Source organism: Rhinoraja longicauda, chromosome 26 (assembly GCF_053455715.1).
Source record: "Rhinoraja longicauda isolate Sanriku21f chromosome 26, sRhiLon1.1, whole genome shotgun sequence".
NCBI classification, from domain to species: domain Eukaryota; kingdom Metazoa; phylum Chordata; class Chondrichthyes; order Rajiformes; family Arhynchobatidae; genus Rhinoraja; species Rhinoraja longicauda.
In genome coordinates this window covers 17196876-17217728 of record NC_135978.1, presented here as the reverse complement: position 1 = coordinate 17217728, position 20853 = coordinate 17196876, and the positions used below count along the sequence as shown (strand labels likewise).

Sequence of the window (20853 nt, the reverse complement as noted above, 5' to 3'; positions counted from 1 at the left end):
ATTGCTATGCAGCACAGAAACAGGTCCCTTGAGGCATTTCAATGGTCACAGCTCTCCGATCAGAAAGACAACCCCTACAACTACCCTTTCACATCTTCCTCCAAGTCAATTTTGAATCCAATGGGTTAGCCCAACTTCGATTCCATGCAATCTAACCTTCCAGATTAACCTACCATGCAAGACCTTGTCCAAGGTCTTGCTAAAGTCTGTATAGACGACGTCCACTGCCATGCCCTCACCATTCCTCGTGGTGACCTCTGTGAAAATATCTATCAGATTTGTGAGACACGGTTTACCCAACACAAACCCATGCTGACTGTTCCTAATCAGTCTGTGCCTATCCAAATGCTGGTAGATACTGGCCCTAAAAAACGCCGCCAACAACATTGCCAAGACTGACATCATGCTCACAGGCCTGTGGTTTCCTGGTTTGTGCTTGTCGCCCTTAAATAACGGTGCAACATTAACTACCCTCCAGTCTTCTGGAACTTCACCTGTGCCTAAAGTGATGGAAATGTCTCTGCCATACACTCCACAATTTCTTCCAACAGCTTTGCAGATACACTTGGTCAACCCATGGGGATTTATCCACTTTAATGCACTTCAAATCCACCAAGTACCACCTCTTTACTAATTCATATATGATGGAAGGCATCAGAACTCATATGCTTCAATTCATTAGCATCCATGATCTTCTCTTCAGGAAAAACTGATGAGAAATATTCAGTTAATATCTCCCCTATTTTTTGTGGCTCTCCCCCTATTTGCTACCCTATTATATTTCACAGCTATCTCATTCTCCCTGCACATCTGCTCCTCTGTTTCTACCTGACTATTGAGAAGTCCATAACACAGTCCCATCAAAGTCATCATTCCCTTCTTGTTCCAATCATCTACCCAAATAGCCTCACTGAAGAATCTCCTCTCTAAAACACTGTAGTTATGCCCCTTCCTGATCGAATTGGCAACATGTGGGTTGGCAGGTTAACTGGGCATGGTAATTGCCGCTAATGTTCAGGTGAGCAGTAGAGTTTGGGTAAGTTGATGGGAATGTGGGGGACAATACAAAGGTGAGATTAATGTAGGATTAGTGTTAATAAGGGATTGAGGGCCATCAAAGACTTGGCGGGTAGAAAGGTCCGTTTCCGTGCTGTATGTCTATGACTCTACGACTTAAATTGGTGCCTGTGCATTGTTCTTCACAAGGGGCAACCCTCTCCCTACAAGACACTCGGAGAGTGTGTCCAAGGATGACACACGCACTTTTCTTTCTCGTAAATGTCAGTGAACGGCTCAAATTTTTAGTTTAACTTCACCTTGTAAACAACAGAGAGGACACTTGTGCACTGGAATCGGTAAGATGCACATATGGGCTGCTTTGTGGTTATTAATCTCCTGCGATTTATTTATTAGGATGAACCAGCCGAGACTTACACTTTGGTTATCTAATCTAAATACATTACTCACACTGACGCTCATTAGGTTCGAGTGCTTTGGCAAATTAGGACCACATACAGCACTCTGAGCTACCACCTTACATCAAGACAGGATTCACTGGAGTTTAGAAGGATGAGAGGGGATCTTATAGAAACATATAAAATTATAAAAGGACTGGACAAGCTAGATGCATGAAAAATGTTCCCAATGTTGGGCGAGTCCAGAACCAGGGGACACAGTCTTAGAATAAAGGGGCGGCCATTTAAAACTGAGGTGAGAAAAATCGTTTTCACCTAGAGAGTTGTGAATTTGTGGAATTCTCTGCCACAGGGGGCAGTGGAAGCCAAATCACTGGATGGATTTAAGAGAGAGTTAGATAGAGCTCTAGGGGCTAGTGGAATCAAGGGATATGGGGAGAAGGCAGGCATGAGTTATTGATTGGGAACAATTAGCCATGATCACAATGAATGGCGGTGCTGGCTCGAAGAGCCGAATGGCCTCCTCCTGCACCTATTTTCTATGTTGCTGTGTTTCTAAGACATAAAATTACCCTACTTTCAAATATTTCCCACAGTGGTGGGTGCCTGAAACATGCTGCCAGGAGTGGTGATGGAAACAGATAAAATAGTGGTGGTTAAGCAGCTTTTAAATAGGCACATGAATATGCAGGGACGGAAGGATATCGATGACCAGCAACCAGAGGAGATTAGTTTAACATGGCTCCATGTTTGGCACAGATATTATGGGCCAAAGGATCTGTCCCCATGTTCTATGCCTTCTTAGATTGACCTGAAAAATAATCCCTTTGCAAAGTTTTAAAGAAAGGCAGGGGTGTTGTCCCTAGTGTCCTGACCATCTTTACTTTTGAGACACACACGGGAGCAGGCCCTTCTGCAACACTGAAGCATCGATCACTCATTCACATTAGTTCTATGTTATCCCACTTTCTCGTCCACTCCCGACACCAGGAGCAATTTACAGAGGGCCTACAATTAACCGACAAATTCGCACGCCTTTGGAGCACCCGGAGGAAACCCACGAGGTCACTGAGACAATGTGCAAACTCCACACAGACAGCACCCAATGTCAGGATCGAACCTGGGTCTCTGGCAGTTGCCATCGTGACGTTATTGAAATAAATGTCCCTTTGCTGCCATTGCTGAGTGTAAACAGGATGCATTGCAGCATGACAACGCCTTAGAAGTGCTTTAATGGCGGTAAAGTGCTTTGGGACATCCTGTGGCCATCAAAGGCACTCTGCAGATAATTTGTTCCTTATATAATGGAGATATATAGAGATGCTCTCCCAGTAAGAACTTCCTAATTATTTTATACTATTGGGAGCCACTGCAGTGGAGATGAAGCTATGAATCCCAGATCATAATAGAATTTGTTGGAAGTGTGCAGCAGACCAATTTACAATAGATAGAGGAATGGAGGACTATGAAGTCCCAAATATATTCCATATTTCACAGATTAGGGAATTTCTCTAATAAATCTGTAGCGGATTGTAAAAACATGGATATAAGTCCAGGTGCCATTATCAGCCATAGTGCCTGAGGTTGGAATAATCAGTTGGGATTCCTACCCATCTGTGCTAATGCAAGAACCTTGATGCGTTGGCCTCCACTGTCAAATAGCTTGTCAGCATTCATGATTAAGGCTGACCGATGAAGAAAGTGTTCTCGGATGAGAGTATCCCTGAACAACCTGTCCATCTGGACCCATTACCAGAGAAGATCGTCCAGACTTTGAGAGTGAAGCAATAAAAGAGGATTTTGTTTACTGTAGCAAAGTCGTTCACTGGCACCGACACAAACCTCCCTGCTCCACAGACACCATGGGTCAACTTCAGCTGCTGATTTCTCCATAACCTTTCAAGTCACGTCTCGAATCTTGTCCAAAGATTGAAACAATATAATGGGTTTATTCTGTGGGGAGTTTGCATGTTGGAGATAAAGACATTAAACTATGAAAGCAGCAGATTGTAAATCAGAACAGTGGTGCAGAAGATGTGAAGCAGGTTGAACAGCATCTGTACGAGAAAGCTAATCTTTCCAGTGTAGGCCCCAGAGGTAGTTGATGCTGGGACTATCCCAATGTTTAAGAAACAGTTAGACATGTACATGTATAGGATAGGTTTGGAGGGATATGGACCAAGTGCAGGCGGGTGGGATAAGTGTAGCTGGGACATGTTGGCCGGTGTGGGCAAGTTGGTCCGAAGGGCCTGTTTTCATACTGCATCATTCTATGACTCTATGAATCCATGTCCCTAGCTTAATGTTTCTCAAACGTTGAAATAATACCTGCCTCAACTATCTCCTCTGGCAGCACGTTCCATCACACAAACACTTTTAGACCCATGCACTTGATCACATGGAGGCAGTTTCCACTCTGATGAAACCGAATGTAACTCACACACACATATTTGCTGCAGGTTCCAACATGGGTCCTGTACTGTACTTGCATGGATTATGGCAGATGTGGATACCCAATACACAAATTGAGACCAAATTGACGGCCATGTCTCTTACGTTACAAAATGCACATCATTTCACAGGTCCGATCTTCACTGCGGAGTGGTTGGGATGGCCAAAGTTCCTGGGAAATTCAAAGTATCGACTCCTCCAGCCTCAGACTCTGTCTCTCTCCCCAGTAACTGTCAGCAATCTTAATGTCGTGCTTGTTCACAAGCTGAATTCCAGATTGCATACCAAGGTCTTGATGAAGACTCGTAATTTTCGGAACGGTATCATTGACAGCTGCCACCTCAGTCCACAACATATCTGCTGCCGAAATATCGCAGTTATTACCAGCAGCCAAAATAACACGGTTATTACCAGCTGCTGAAATATGACCATTATTACCAGACACTGTAATACCACTGTCCCTACCAGCTTCTGCAATGCCACTGTTATTATTAGCTAGTCTAATACTACAATTATTACTATCTCAATAGTACCATTATTACCAGCTGCTGAAATCCCATAGTTATTACCAGCTGCTGATGCCCTGCTGTTTCTGCCTGTGGCTGAAATGCAGTGGTTATTATCGGCTGCTCAATTACAGCCTTTATTTCTTCGTGATTTGACTATTCCAGTACATTTCTGCCCAGCTTCCCTCATTTTTATATATATTTATTTATTTTAGCAAGATCTCCCAAATGCCCCTCTAAAACAATGGCCTGTTGGACCCAGTCAGAGGGCTGCTTTAAACAGTCTCAAGTCACTTTGAGGCCAGACTAGCTCACCACAGATTTTCTCTCGAAGGGACGTGTAATGTCAACATGTAAACATTAAAAACCCTGCTCTGTCCTCACTCATCAACTATGCTCAACAGTACACACTTTGGTTTCTGGCCAAAAACAACTTAACTTTAGAATTCTTGCCCTTGTTTTCAATTCCCTCCATGCCTTTCCTCCACCCTTTCTCTAATCCTTTCCAATCTCACTATGAAATCAACACTCCTCTTACATTTGCTAGCTCATAATTCTTTATTGTAGTTGCTACACTCTCAGTGGCATAGTCTTAAAGTTGCAGAGCCGTACAGCATGGAAACGGGCCCTTGGGCCAATCAATTCTCCATTAGCTGTGGTATTCCTTTCAAACATGGAGGTGGTATCAGTTGCTGCGATCATCACACACACCCACACACACACACACACATGCACACTCACGCACACACGCACGCACACACATACACGCATGCACACACGTGCACGCACACACACGCATGCACACACGCATGCACACACACGCATGCACACACACGCATACACGCGCACGCACACACACAAACACACTTTTCTGTTCCTCCTCCCAGGCTTCTGGCTGCAGTCACTGCCCTGTCACTCAGCTCTTGACTGAACCGTACACCTTCAGGCCTCTACATGTTATTTCTTCAGCCCACAGTCTCTGAGCAATGACTAATCAGGCATGCTAGTATTTGTATTAATGAAAGTTGCTCAGAACCCAGTCATGCTGAGGCTGTTTCAGCCCCCTGCTTTCCATGCACACACTGGGAAGGGTCTTCCATGTGACGGAGATAGAGAGTGAAGACAGAGATGGAGAGTGAAGGCAGAGCGAAAATCTGAATCTGTGTTGCTGCACTTCATACTTCTGTGGATGTGATGCACCTGCAGATCACAAAGTGAGATGCCCGCCAACTTTAATCAGACAAATTGCTCTGCGGATTCAATCATGAGTGAATCCTATCCAATACTAGATAGTGAACAAACCCCAAGCCAATGGTGTATACACTTACACAGCATCGCAGCAGCAAGTATTCTTGAATGCGTCTTATATTCTCCACCACAGCTGTGCTTATCGATGCAATCACACAGAGTATAAAAGGGGCAGCTGGAAATATTTGATTTGTTTCTGCCAATGTTTGCATGAGTGCAGATTAATTTTAAACTTATTATTTGATTGGAGTCAAAGTGCAGTTCTATTATTATGTCAAAGAGGGATGTTTCAAGCACCGTGTAGAATTAAAATCATTCTGATTCCGTATTATCTTTCTATAATATACCTTTTCTGCATTTTAATCAGTGCCCTCAGACTGACAATTTGCACAAAGCTCTTGGAACATGAAACTATTTTAGTCAACTCAGACTGTGAATGTGAGTCTGTGCCATGAGATGGTACCTACACAACTCCAGTCTGATTCCATTACTTCCATTACTTGTGCTCAAAGGGATTTGGGTCTTGCAGTATTTTGAATTCAGCTATTTAAATAAAATGGCATCTTTGCTGAAAGGGAAATGAGAAAATGTAAAAACCAAAAATTGTGCAGAATTCAAATGAAGGAAGCATGAATTGAGAGCAGTCAATGTGAGATGTGAGGAAGGGAGCTGAGAGTGGATCACTGTCCACCATACTCCTTGTTCAAGCTGCTGGCAGACAGAGCCACACATTAAAATGGCTTTGCCACTCTGTGAATCCCAGGCCAGGGTTTTAAGCTCAGACGCTCGGTGGGAATACACACACTAGATTGATCATTGCAGAGAGGAAACGGGGAAGCATGTCAAGCCATGATGTGTTAGGTTCTGAGCAGTGCATTGGAGTCAAAACTGGATTCACTCCCTCAGTGCTTTGTTCTGCTATATTTTCTCCTATATTTATCAAACATGCCAACCGCCTCGGGCTGAAATATTGCTGATACAGAAAATCCTTCATCGGATAGTTTTTTTTATCAGTTGTGTGCAAAAGCCTGTCGGAGCAGATCACTGGATCATGGAAGAGGACCTTTGGGGGTGGTGTCCAAAGTCTATTCCAGCAGAGACGGCCTTGTCGCAAGGCAAAGTGAAAGCAACAGGACACTGAATCCCTCTCATTGACTGCCCACATAAACAATTGATGACATGAGACATTACACCTGCGGGTTGTTGTTGGAAACATGATTTATTTGAGGGCCACGCAACTGAAAGTTACTTACTTTCAAGCTGGAACATAATACTAACCATTTTTGGGCTGAATTTTAGTTTGGTTTAGAGATACAGCGCGGAAAAGGAGATCTTATCGAAACGTATAAGATTATTAAGGAATTGGACACGTTAGAGGCAGGAAACATGTTCCCAATGTTGGGGGAGTCCAGAACCAGGGGCCACAGTTTAAGAATAAGGGGTAGGCCATTTAGAACTGAGATGAGGAAAAACCTTTTCAGTCAGAGAGTTGTGAATCTGTGGAATTCTCTGCCTCAGAAGGCAGTGGAGGCCAATTCTCTGAATGCATTCAAGAGAGAGCTAGATAGAGCTCTTAAGGATAGCGGAGTCAGGGGGTATGGGGAGAAGGCAGGAACGGGGTACTGATTGAGAATGATCAGCCATGATCACATTGAATGGCGGTGCTGGCTCGAAGGGCCGAATGGCCTCCTCCTGCACCTATTGTCTATTGTCTATTGAAACAGGCCCTTCGGCCCGCTGAGTCTCCGCACATTAACACGACCCTACACACATTCTGGACAATTTACACTTATACCAAGCCAATTTCCCTACATACCTGTACGTCTTTGGAGTGTGGGAGGAAACCAAAGATCTCAGAGAAAACCCACGCAGGTCACGGGCAGAACGTACAAACCCCCGTAAAGACAACACCAGGAGTCGGGATCGAACCCGGGTCTCCACCCAAAGATTGCTCTCCAGACGTTTAACTGGATGCCACAAATCACCGTTGCTTGAGCAGCAGAATTCCCTTATCACGGCGGCATAATTCCCGATGCAATGCAATCACTTTGAGGTAATTCTGGGAAGCTGGAAAACGTTTTCCCCCCAGATTACTCACTGCTGGACACTCCTTGAATAACCATACTTTCAAAGAGCTCTCCAAAAACAGGTTCAGCAGTTAGAATCTGAACTATGTAGATCCCCTTTAATCCTTTCAGCCTCTCCTTTCTCCTTGGAATCCACCCCCAAACCCTCTCTAAGAAACCAGCCCTCCCCTACCTCTTCCACTGGCAGCACCAGTCTATCCAGTCTATCTCTGATTTCGATCGTGCTCCCTCCCCCATTGCCATGTGGATTCAGCAGCTGAGCACTGTGCATCTCAAGAGAACCAGCCGCTCAGACTGAATACCCTGCTCAATCCTGCAATACAGAGGTATTAGCTGGGTTCAAATCAAGAACCTTACATTGGCAATCAGAGCTTGCAAATAGCATGGAACCCCAGAGATCTTTAATCACACCGATGGAATCACACCCATAGCCTGAAATAACCCACCCAACCACCCTTTGAAAAATAAGGTGGGTCATTCACTCCCTTGTGCTGGCAACGTATCCAGAGTTAGCAGCTGACATTTTAGCACAAGAATTGAGTGGAGATAACAGTGGTTAGAGACCTGTGTCTCGAGGAATCATTTAACCACAGGGGGTGAGCTCTTGGTTTTCTGTCGGTTCTGTTTCTCATTCTCCCTCTATACCTACTTGGTTCACTGTAAAATCTATAATACCACTGGTGATGGAAAATAAACCAAATGTGCGTGTTGGAGTATTAATAGGAACAACATCCAATACACAGGGAAATCTGCTCGACTGTCACCAAAATATTATTGGAGTTTTACCCTGTTATGCAGATAAGAAAGCTCTCCAACTTCAAAAATGCTGAGTTCCAGTCCTGTGATCTCTGTAATAGGACCGAAGGGCTATCGGGACTAACCAGGGATTAACAACTGATCTCCAAGACACCTCTGAGAAACACCCAGAACCAGGATCATAACCACATTAAAAGGCATTCTAATTATTTTTCAGCATTTTGATTGCTACTGATGGAAGTATCACCAGGAGAAAAGGCTGTTAATTGGCACTCTCGAAATGGAGGATCAAATGCATAATGAAGGAGCTGGTGCGGGCAGGAATTGACTGCTGCGGCTTTCGTTGACATTTTTCACCAGGTTCCACCAGCATTTCTGTGACCAGGAAGGGGATTCGCAAAGGATTTGCAGCCGTTCTAATGCTAGGGTCAGGGATGTTTCTGAGCGGCTGAAGGGTCTTGAGGTTGGTCACATAACCCAATGCCCATGGCGTGGGTAGGAAAAATCAAGAGGTCCCGTGAAATGAGTTGAAGGAGCCTGGTGTAGGAAGGAACTGCAGATGCTGCTGGTTTTAAACCGAAGATAGACACAAAAAGCTGGAGTAACTCAGCGGGACAGGCAGCATTGTAAATTGTAAAAACCTTTATTGTCACCACACAAAGTGCAGCGAAATTAAAGCAGTCCAGATGATGCAATCACACACAGCAGACAATACAAAGGATAAACCTTTATCCATAACAAGCTAAACCTAATCTACTGAATTAAACAAACTGACCTCTAATACAATATAGACAAAACAATTACAATACGGTCGAGGCAGTGTACAGTGCAATCAAGACAGCAAGTTATTGCACAGCAATGAGAGCTAACATATTGCAAGTGCCGTTTTAAAAATAAAAAAAAAGAAATAATGTAATTAAATATAAGGTGCGGTCGGTTGTAACATGTAATAAGTTTAGCAAATGTTAAGCAATATAAGTGCAGTAGAATGTAAACTGGGGAGTAGGAATGGGTGACATTTTGGATCGAGACCCTTCCTCAGGCTGGTACCAGATTAAAGAGCAGGACCACTATGTTTGCAATCTCAGGTTTACTCCCAATGCCAAGCCTGAGCCTAAGAAAGAGTTGGAGGAAGGGCCAGATAAATGTGTGGCTGAAGAAATGGCGTGGAAAAGAGGGCTTTAGATTTTTCCATTGTGAAGGTTTCTGGAGTCGGTGGGACCAAGTACGCAAGGTGGAACCTCAACTAACGTAGGTCCAATATCGTTGATGGGGTGTTTGCTTGCGCTGTTGGGGCTGTAAATTCATTTGGTTGGAGTGTGGGACACAGATTAGGTGCGCACTTCAGGACAACATTCAGTCCGATATGCGGAAGAAAAGACATGGACATGATAAGGTAGATTGGAATATTAAACCGCATCTATTTTAATACAAACAACATGAGGGGAAAGGCAGATTAATTTAGAACTGTGATCGATTGATGGGAATGTGATGTTGTCGCAATCGCTGAGACATGATTGAGTGAAGGACAGGACTGACAGATCAACATTCGAGATATTAGAAGTTTCAGGCATGAGAGGAAGGGAAGCAAAAGAGAAGGGAGCATGCATTATTGATTCAGGAGACTGTCACTGCGGTAATGAGTCAAAGGCGTCTCATTGGGACGTGCACCAGGACCAGAACAATAAAATTCTCACTTCTTGCTGCTTTACAGGCACATTGTGTACAATAACACAGCAAAAAAATTGCAATAGATTATCAGTTATACCAACTAACCAGACCGCAATAGTGCAAGCCAAGGTTCACTGTGCAACCTCACACAAGATTGGCAGAAGTTCAGTGCTGAGGTAGTGTTGTTATTAAAGGTTGTGCAGGGTGGTTCAAGATCCTGATGGGTGCTGAGAAGAAGCTGTCTTGAACTAGGAGGTAACATTTCTCAGACTCCTGTACCTTCTTCCTGATGATAGAAGCAAGATGAGAGCGTTGCCAGGGTGTTTGTGTCTTTGATGATATTTCTCGCTCAGTGCCTACAAGATCAAGGGAGCAATGGTTGACTAATGAAAGGGGAAGGAGAGAGGCCACATGAAGGTTTTCATTGGTAGATCGATGATGGCTCGGAGAGCTGCTTCAAATTCCTGGACATAAACATCTTGGATGATCTATCCTGAGCCCAGCACAAACGTAATCATGAAGGAAGTGTGCCAGTGCCTCTACGGTCTGAGAAGTTGAAAGAGATTTGGTATGTCACTGAAGACTAACTTCTGCAGATCCATTATAGAAAGCATCCTGACTGGTTGCATCATGGCCTGGTATGTAAATTCCAACACACAGCAATGCAAGTTGTTGCAATGAGTGGTGGAGTCAGCCGGGTCCATCATGGGCATAGCCCTCCCAACCATTGAAAGCACCTACATGAAGTACTGCCTCATGAAGACAGCAACAAGGATCCCCACCAAGAAAGCCATGCCTTCTAGTTATTACCTGTGGGCGGGAAGTGCAGAAGCTTGAAGTCCCACACCACAAAGTTCAGGAACAGCCATTTTCCTACAACTATCAGGTTCTTAAACCGACCCGCACAACCCTCATCTCACCTCGGCAATCAGAATTCAGAATCAGAATCAGAATTAGAATTACCTTTATTTGTCATCCAAAAAACAAGTCTTTTGGACGAGATTTTGTCACCCACAATCCAACAATAAGAGCAATAAAGTATGCAATTACACAACCACAACCAACACAAAACAACAAAAAAGAAACATCCATCACAGTGAGTCTCCTCCAGTCACCTCCTCACTGTGATGGAAGGCCAGAATGGCATTTCTCTTCCCCTGCCGTCTTCTCCCACGGTCAGGCTGTTGAACTTGCCACGTTCCAGGCCGCACCGGATGGTGAAAGGTCCGCAGCGGGCCGACCCCAACCCGGCGATCCGGTGCCTTGGAACACCATGGACTATTGTTTGCACTACTATGGATTCTTTTGAATCCTGACCTGGTAATTCATTTCCCTATTCCCACACGGTGAAGTCCAAAATAAGTAAGGAGAGGATCCAGCAAAGAGTAACAGAATTTGCCTGCAAATCATGACATACCATAGGTGATGCATAGTAATTGATTAGTTTAAGATCATCAGTCTGAAGAAGGGTCTCGACCCGAAACGTCACCCATTCCTTTTCTCCCGAGATGCTGCCCGACCTGCTGAGTTACTCCAGCATTTTGTGAATAAATTGATTAGTTTAGTTTACTTTTGTTTATTATTATTGTCACATGTACCAAGCTACAGTGGAAAAAATCGTTTTGCATGTTATCCAGGTCAATTGTACGATGCATAAGTACACCAGGTAGTGAAAAAGAGAAAGGAAGCTGCAAATTATAGTGTTAAAGCTACATAGAAAATGCAAATTAAAAAGTGCAAGGACTGCAACGAGGTAGGTTGGGAGATGAAGATTCATCCTCAGCACATGAGAGATCCCTTCAAGAGTCTGTTGACAATGGGGAAGAAGCTGTTCATTAATTTTCTGTCGATGATTTAAAGCATTTATATATTTAACCTGATGGAACAGGGGAGCAGAGAGAATGACTGGGGTGTGAGTACTCCTTGATTATGGTGGCTGTTTTCCCGAGGCAGCGTGAGGTGTAGAATGGAGTGGATGGTGGGAGGGTTCGTTTGCATGACGGACTGGGCTGCATCCACAACTCTGCAACTTCATGAAGTCTTGGACAGAGCAGTTGCCAAGCAGAGCAGTTGCCAACAAAACAGGCAATATGCAGACGTCAGGCCTACAATAAACCAGTGCAATAAACAAGCCTTCCTGCCATGGTTTGAAGGAGCAGCATTATGATAGACAGATGGGCTTTGTAAATATCATGCGGGTTTAAACCGTCTGATGAGGTCTCTGTCTAGCATTCATCCAAAGGTAATTATGCAGTGCAGATAGGTGGTAATATTTCAATTTTACGCACCGTGGATACCAGAATAAGTAATTTTCCTGAGGCAGTGTAATTAATCTTGTGCAAAGTGCAAAGTGCTAGAGGAACACAGCAGGTCAGGCTGCATCTGTGGAGGGAATAGATTAACGAGAAGCAGGGCCAGGATAAAACCTGGCAAGTGATACCGACAAAGCCAGGCAATTTTTTACTTTGGTTTAGAGACAGTTTAGAGATACAGCGCGGAAACAGGCCCTTCGGCCCACCGGTTCCGCGCCGACCAGCGATCCCGGTATATTAACAATATCCTGCACACACTTGGGATAATTTTTACATTTACCAAGCCAATTAACCTACAAACTTGCACGTCTTTGGAGTGCAGGAGGAAACCGAAGAACTCAGAGAAAACCCATATAGGTCACGGGGAGAACGTACAAACTCCGTACAGACAGCAACCGTAGTCGGGGTCGAACCCGGGTCTCCGGCGCTGTAAGCACTGTAAGGCAGCAACTTTACCACTGGGCCACCGTGCCACCGTGCCACCCTTATTTGATAGCTGGATGCAGGTTAATGGGGTTGGAGAGGGGAGATGAAGGGGGGGGGGGGCTTGATTGGCAGGTGGTTTGAGTAAGTGAAAGGCTAGAGGTTAAGACGGGACAAAAGAATGACTGGGGAGGAGAGGATTGAAACATAAAGCTAGAGAGAGGGATATGGGTGGAAAGGGACAGGGGAGAGGAGAAAGAGGACAGTACAAGTTTGCAGATTACACCAAAATTGGTGGAATTGCAGTCAGAGGAGAGCTTTCAAAGTATACAGTGGGATCTAGACCAGCTATAGAAATGGACAGTAAAATGGCAGATGGACTTTAATCCAAACAAGTCTGAAGTGTTGCACTTTGGGAGGTCAAATGTAAGGAAAAAGTATACAGTTTATGGCATCACAAAATGCTGGAGTAACTCAGCAGGTCAGGCAGCATCTAGGAGAGAGGGAATGGGTGACGTTTTGGGTCGAGACCCTTCTTCAGTCTGAAGAAGGGTCTCGACCCGAAACGTCACCCATTCCCTCTCTCCTAGATGTTGCCTGACCTGCTGAGTTACTCCAGCATTTTGTCATACCTTCGATTTGTACCAGCATCTGTAGATTTTCCTACAGTTTATGGCATGAGTCTTAACACCATTAATGTACAGAGGGATCTTGGTGTCCAGGTTCATAGCTCCATGAAAGTAGCAGTTGACAGAGTGGTAAAGAAGGCATATGGCATGCTTGTGTTCATAGGTCAGGGCATTAAGAGTCAGGAAGTCATATTGCAGCTTTTAGGGCTATGGTTATGCCACATTTGGAGTATTGTGTGCCGTTCTGGTTGGCCCATTACAGGAGGGGTGTGGATGCTTCGGAGAGGGTGCAGGAGGTTCACCAGGATGCTGCATGAATTAGAGGTATTAGATATAAGGGGAGGTTGGACAAACGTGGATTATTTACTCCTCAACATCAGAGGTTGAGGGGAGACCTGACAGAAGTATATAAAATTATTAGAGGCATTGATAAGATAGATAGTCAGAACCTTTTTCCCTGGGTGGAAAGGTCAGACTAGGGAGCATAGCTTTAAGGTGAGAGGGACAAAGTTTAAAAGTGATGAAAAGGACAAGTATTTTACACAGTGGGTGCTGGGTACCTGGAACATGCTGGCAGGGGTGATAGTGGAGGTAGATATGATAGGAACATTTAAGACTTTCACGATAGGCACATGCAGGGAATAGAGGGATATGGATCGCATGTAAGCAGAAGCGATTGGTTTAATTTGGCATTATGTTCAGCATGGACATTGTGGGCCAGAGGGCCTGTTCCTATGCATCCTGTTCTATGTTCTATGCTCCTGTATTATTTTAGCAATCGAAAGATTGTGTCAGTGAGGATCTCCTTGGTATTTTCAATGTTATAACTTTTTTCAGGAATTCTTTTAACTCCAGTTGTCAACATGCAAATCAAGGGACTCTCGCTTCGATTACAGTAGAAATCCCTGGAGGCTCCAGATTACACTTCAAGTTCGTGTTCAATTAGCAAGGCTGCGGAGCTACCCCCAGGCTCCCAGTTACTCAGTGGGATTACCAGAGTGCCAGAGTCTCCAGCAATTGAAGGCCAATCTCAAATATGTTCAGCTATCAGAAACCACCAAAGCATTAAAAAAAACGTTTTCTTTTCATTTTCTTTGAAGAGAGATATTTAGATTTTTTAGATTTAGAGATACAGCGTGGAAACAGGCCCTTCGGCCCACCGAGTCCGCGCCGCCCACCGATCCCCGCACATTAACACTATCTTACACAAACTAGGGACAATTTTTACATTTACCCAGTCAATTAACCTACATACCTGTACGTCTTTGGAGTGTGGGAGGAAACCGAAGATCTCGGAGAAAACCCACGCAGGTCACGGGGAGAACGTACAAACTCCGTACAGATGGCACCCGTGGTCAGGATCGAACCTGAGTCTCCGGCGCTGCATTCGCTGTAAGGCAGCAACTCTACCGCTGCGCCACTATGTAAAATACTTGTCCTTTTCATCACCTTTAAACTTTGTCCCTCTCACCTTAAAGCTATGCTCCCTAGTCTGACCTTTCCACCCAGGGAAAAAGGTTCTGACTATCTACCTTATCAATGCCTCTCGTAATTTTATATACTTCTGTTTTGAGGAAGGATAAATTGAGGAAAGTATCTTTCACTCAGAGGGTGGTAGCGATCTGGAAATCAGCGGGTCCTGCAGTATTTATTGGGGGGGAAAGGGATTGTTGACGTTTCAGGTCGAGATCCTGCGTCATGTCTGAGAGTGGACAGGGAAGATAGCTGGTATCAAGAGGAGGGGGGGGGGGGGTGAGGCAGGGGCTAGTATCCCAGTGGACTGAGGCTAATGGGGATGGTGAGGAATGGTGGGCAGATAGAATCAGGAGGGAGAGGGGGAGTGGAGTTGAGAGACAGAGCGGTGAATGATAGGGGGAAGTAGACAAGGAAAGGAATAAGCAGATGGAGCCAGGGCCGGTCAGGGTGATAGATGCATAAAACCCTCAGCATTTTGTTTAGAAATGCTTTGATGCGCATTGAAGATCCATGACCTGCAGGAGTGTGGATGCCTGTGCTGAAATGTGGGATAGATCGGGTAGATGCACAGAGTTGGGGAATCGAGGACCAGAGGACGTAGGTTTAAGTTGAAGGGGAAAAGATTTAATAGGAATCTGAGGGGTAACTTTTTCACACAAAGGGTGTTGGGTGTATGGAACAAGCTGCCAGAAGAGGTAGTTGAGGCTGGGACTATCCCAAAGTTTAAGAAACAGTTAGATAGGTACATGGATAGGACAAGTTTGGAGGGATATGAACCAAGCGTAGGCAGTGGGACTAATGTAGCTGGGACATGTTGGCCGATGTGGGTAAGTTGGGCCAAAGGGCCAACACTGTATCACTCTATGACAATGCCTCTACTAGGTTCAGGAGATCTTTCTTGGCTGGGGCAGGCACAATGGGCTGAATGGTTTCTTTGCTGTACATTTTCTATGTTTCTGTGACTTCCATTATAATTTCAGTATAATCTGGTTGAATGGTGCCAGAACCACAATCTTGTTCTTAATGTCAGCAAGACCAAGGACCAATTGTTGACTCCAGGAAGGGAAAACCGAGATTCTATGAACTTGCCTTCATTGACGGATAATGGTGGAGAGTCAACAGCATCGAGTTCCTTGCGTGTGTCGGATAGAGTTAACGTTTGAGATCTCTGAAGATCTGTCCTGTGCCAAGCACATTGATGCAGTTACAAAGAAAGCTCATCAACACCTCTACCCTGTATCGGTCTGCACACAGTGGACGGCTTGATTGAAATCACGCATAGTCTTTCCGCTGACTGGATCGCACGCAACAAGAAAGCTTTTCACTGTTCTTGGCACACGTGACAATAAACTAAACTAACTAACCAACCAACCCACTCAGATGTTTGAGGAGATTCAGTATATCACTTCCACAGGTGAACAGTCAAGAGCATACAGACTGGTAGCATCACAGCTTGGTTTGGTAACCCGAATGCCTAAGAAGGCCGCAGAAAAGAATTATGAAGGAATTTGATGGGGTAAATAATGCTTCCATTAGCTTCAACTAAGTCTGAAATTACATGACTCAGTTTAAGGAGACTGGCAAATGGTGTCATTTTTTCAATGGATGAGTTGTTTTATTCTGGAATGCCCTGCCAAATACGGAGGTGGAGGCAGATTTAATAATAACCTTCATAGTAAACTGGATGTATGCCTTGACTGTTCAAATGGTGTGTGATACAGTGTACACGTACTTCCAGAGAGCTACAATATACTGAACCAGGCCCTTCAGCCCACTGAGTCTATACATCCCTTCAAGCATCATTCCTACACCAATTTCATTACAACATCCCACAGAAGCGGTGGAGTTGGTGCCTCACAGTGCTTGCGGCACCAGAGACCTGGGTTTAATCCTGACTACGGGTGCTGTCTGTACAGATTTGGTACATTATCTCCATGACCGTGTGGGTTTTCTCCAGGATCTTCGGTTTCCTCCCACTCTCCAAGGACATGCAGGTTTGTTGGTTTATTGGCTTGGTGTAAGTGTAAAGTGCCCCCAGTGTGTGTAGGATAGAGTTAATGCGCTGGTCGGTGCGGACTTGGTGAGCCGAAGGGTCTGTTTCCGCACTGTATCTTTAAAATAAATTAAACTAAATTAAATAAAGTGGGGATAGTGCAGAGTTAATGTAAGTGGGTGGTCAGTGGACTTTCTGAGTCTGTTGGGGTGCCTGAGAAAGATAATGAGGCAATGAAACAGTTCCACCCTGCTTTGGTCTCCTTCAAGAACACATCTGAGTGCAATTAAAATAGCCTTAACCCCAAACTGTCCATTCATTACTGGATACATTGCCCGGTTTCTCTCTTTGTCACTGACCACCTTTGCATCCATTTAAGATTATTTTGTGGGACATTTTGTTGAAAACCTCTTTGAGCTAAATCATTCCATCAGGTAATAATGTATGTTAGGTTCCATTTTAGTTGTTCAGACTGCATATTGTAGATGGAGGGCCGAGGGCCATGGATTAATTCTGCCTTTCCCGTCAATTGCAGGAATGGGCAGATGTGTGTTGTCGTGGACTGCGGAGCGCACACGCCTACATCCTGGTGTATGACATCTGCTGCTTCGACAGCTTTGAATATATCAAAACCATTCGGCAACAGATATTGGACACAAGGTAAGAGCATTTAACCTGAGTGAAACGTCAAAGGGAATGATGAAAGAGTGGGTCGACTGTGCTTGTATTCACTGGAATTTAGAAGGATGAGAGGGGATCTTATAGAAACATATAAAATTCTTAAGGGATCGGTTAGCACACATTTATCACAATTGTCCAGTTCTGTCGTTTCCCTCATTTATTGCTATCCCATGAATCCGTGTCAGGCAGGCTGGCAGCTCCGAGATTTCTGTTGGCATCGGTATGATCCCACCAGTCCAATCAGCTCTGCCACATCAGGAACAGGCAGCATTGGGTTTCGCTTTGAGACCTCCGAATAACATGAAAACATTTTGGAAAGATTCCAGGAAAAGCAAATTCCAATGATCAAGCCATATTCTCAGTTCAAAGGACAACTTCTTACTGCACACAAGAGAAGCGGCTGTGAAACACTGATGTGGAACGGCCTGGAACCCTGCTATTATAAGATCTGTTTCACGAGAGCAGCACATGCTTCACTGTGCAAAGGTTGTGTTTAGTTTCATTTTGAGAAAAAGCATGGAAATAGGTCCTTCGGCCCCACCAAGTCCACGCTGACTATTGAACCCGTTCAGACTGGTTCTATGTTATCCCATTTTCTCATACACTCCCTGCACAGTAGGAACCATTTACAGAGGCCAATGAACCTATAAACACGCACGTCTTTGGGATGTCGGAGGAAACCAGAGCAACCGGAAGAAGCCCACACGGTCACAGGGAGAATGTGCAAACTCCACACAGACAGCACCCGGGGTCAGGAATTAAACCTCATTTAGCATCTCTCTAGCAGTGTGAGGCAGCTGCTCTACCCATTGTGCCACCCTCATATCCCTTGGACTGTACTGTATCAATAGGAGTTTTGGATACCTCAATGTCCTTAGCAAATAGGTTCATTCTGCAAAGTTCTGCCACATCTGTCGTTAATTGTACAAGGCTGTGATATTCACTGTAGAGATACATTCATATGATTCAACTAGCAGGAAAGGGATTCAGATGATTGCTTTAACCAGCAATTACATTTGTATTTATATTATAAGAAAATAACTGCAGATGCTGGTACAAATCGAAGGTTTTTTGTATTTATTTTGTATTTATATTGTTCTGTTCGTGACCACAGAAATTTGCCAGAGCACCTCAAAGCAATGAGGTTCTTTGGAGCCATGGTGACTGCTGTAAGGGATGAATTGCAACAGCTAATCTCTGCACAGCTGGTTGTGAATCACTGCAATAAAATCAATGGGGAGGTCACTTGTTATGGTTTACCGTTTAAAAAAAACCCACAAACTTGATCAAATCGGGGGGGGGGGAGGAATTCTCCTGAGATTCTTAAAGCATTATCATAAGAACTTTTACTCTATTTGAAAGAATAGACAGGCTTTGGTTTAATCCCCCAATTTGAGAGTCAGCACCTAAATGGGTGCACGATTCTCCCAGTTCTGAACAGGGCTGGATATGGAGCCATCCTTTGGAGTGTTATGTGAACCATGACTACTTGACTCAAGTTCCCTTGACATTAGATCCATGGTTTATTCAACTTTGTACCTGTCCACTGTATGTGTTTTGGGTTGGTATTTTCAGTGCTCTGATATCTGATAACTTCTGAAGTGCTCTGATATCTGGTTGGGTTTTGTGGTACCCTTAGCAACAGACCATGAAGCCCTCTACAGTGATGGTCTCAACAAAGACACTTGAATTTGTAAATTAAAAACCATAGTCACACAGCACGGAAACAGCATGTCACACACCTGCCGTTCCACATGTACTAAAGTATCTATGCACAGAAGGAGCTAAAGTAAACTTCTCCAAACCTGCTTCACATTTGACCTCATAGCCAACAGACAAACATCGCATCACCTTGGCCTAGACTGGCACACTTCACTCAATTAACAAAGTCAAAAACCAAAATAAAACTGTCAATGCTGGAAATGTAAAATAAATACAGAACCAACAGGAAATAATTAGCAGGCCAGTTAACGACTGTAGAGAATGAAACAGAGTTAACATTTTGGGTTGGCGCCATTCAATTGTAAAGTATAATTGCAGTACATCATTCTGATGAAAGGGCCTCAATCTAAAACAACAACCGTTTCTCTTCCCATTGATTCTGCCTGCCCTCTGAGTATTTCCAACAATGTTTCTACCTCAAAGGGACGTAACTGGTTCCAACAACAGGCAAATAAAATCGTTTTAATAAATATACAAAGCTGAAATCAATTTAAGAAGGGTTAACAGAGGTTTCATTGAAACATTGCAGTTGGTATTGAGAAATGAAACCATTGACCAAATCTGTTTCCGGAAGGCTTGTAAAAATATGAATTTATGTTTGGTAATTGACTATTGTGTTTATGGCTGGTGTTTCCTTGATAAACAATGGATTTGATAGCCTTTCATCTGCTGTAATTCCCATGCCTCATTCAGACGAGCTTCAGCACATCTGCAGGGATCTCCCTGCTGATGCACTCCTGAGAAGATTAACGTTCTGTTTATCTGCAAGGGACCATTGCATTAATGTTCAGAATGTCACTGGAGTTTACTGTCATGGGACTCATTTCCAGAATGGACAAAGCTGCTGGAAGAAGGTGGTCGCATGTTTAGCCACATTGGCAATCTAGTTTTCAGCTTTTGAGTCGTACAACATGGAACCAGGCCCTTTGGCCCATCGGGTCCACACCAACCCTTAAACACCAGTTTATACCTCACAAGAATTCCATTCTTATTAAACCCCCCCCTCCCCCCCCCCCCCAAGATCTTCCATGAAGGGAGATAGTGAAAGGCCTGGATTCAGTGGATGTGGAGAGGATGTTGCCACTAGTAGTAGAGTCTTGGACCAGAGGTTATAGCCTCAGGATAAAGGGAAGTTCCTTTAGGAAGGAGATGAGGAGGGATTTCTTTAGTCAGGGAGCAGTCAATCTATGGAATTCTTTGCACCAAAGGCTGTGGAGGCCATTAATGAATATTTTTAAGGCAGAAATACATAGATTCTTGATTAGTACGGGTGTCAGGGGTTATGGGGAGAAGGCAAGAGAATGGGGTTAAGAGGGAAAGGGAGATTAGCCATGATTGAATGACAGAGTAGACTTGATGGGCCGAATGGCCTAATTCTGCTCCTATCATTTATGAATTTATGAGACGGCCAATTAATTTACCAGCCGACACATTGATGGAATGTGGGAGAAATCCACACGGGAAAAGCCCTATGCAATCATAG

General features: G+C 44.3%; 1 protein-coding gene across 4 annotated transcripts in view; it reads left to right on the top strand.

Annotated features, from left to right (window-relative positions):
• The window catches only part of rasl10b (RAS like family 10 member B), an 84530-nt gene that overhangs the window by 28829 nt on the left and 34848 nt on the right, over positions 1–20853 (top strand). For all 4 annotated transcript variants that reach the window (XM_078422331.1, XM_078422332.1, XM_078422334.1 and 1 more), the window contains one exon: positions 17503–17627. In XM_078422331.1, coding sequence (XP_078278457.1) covers positions 17503–17627 — 125 coding nt within the window. The remainder of the gene's footprint in view (positions 1–17502; positions 17628–20853) is intronic.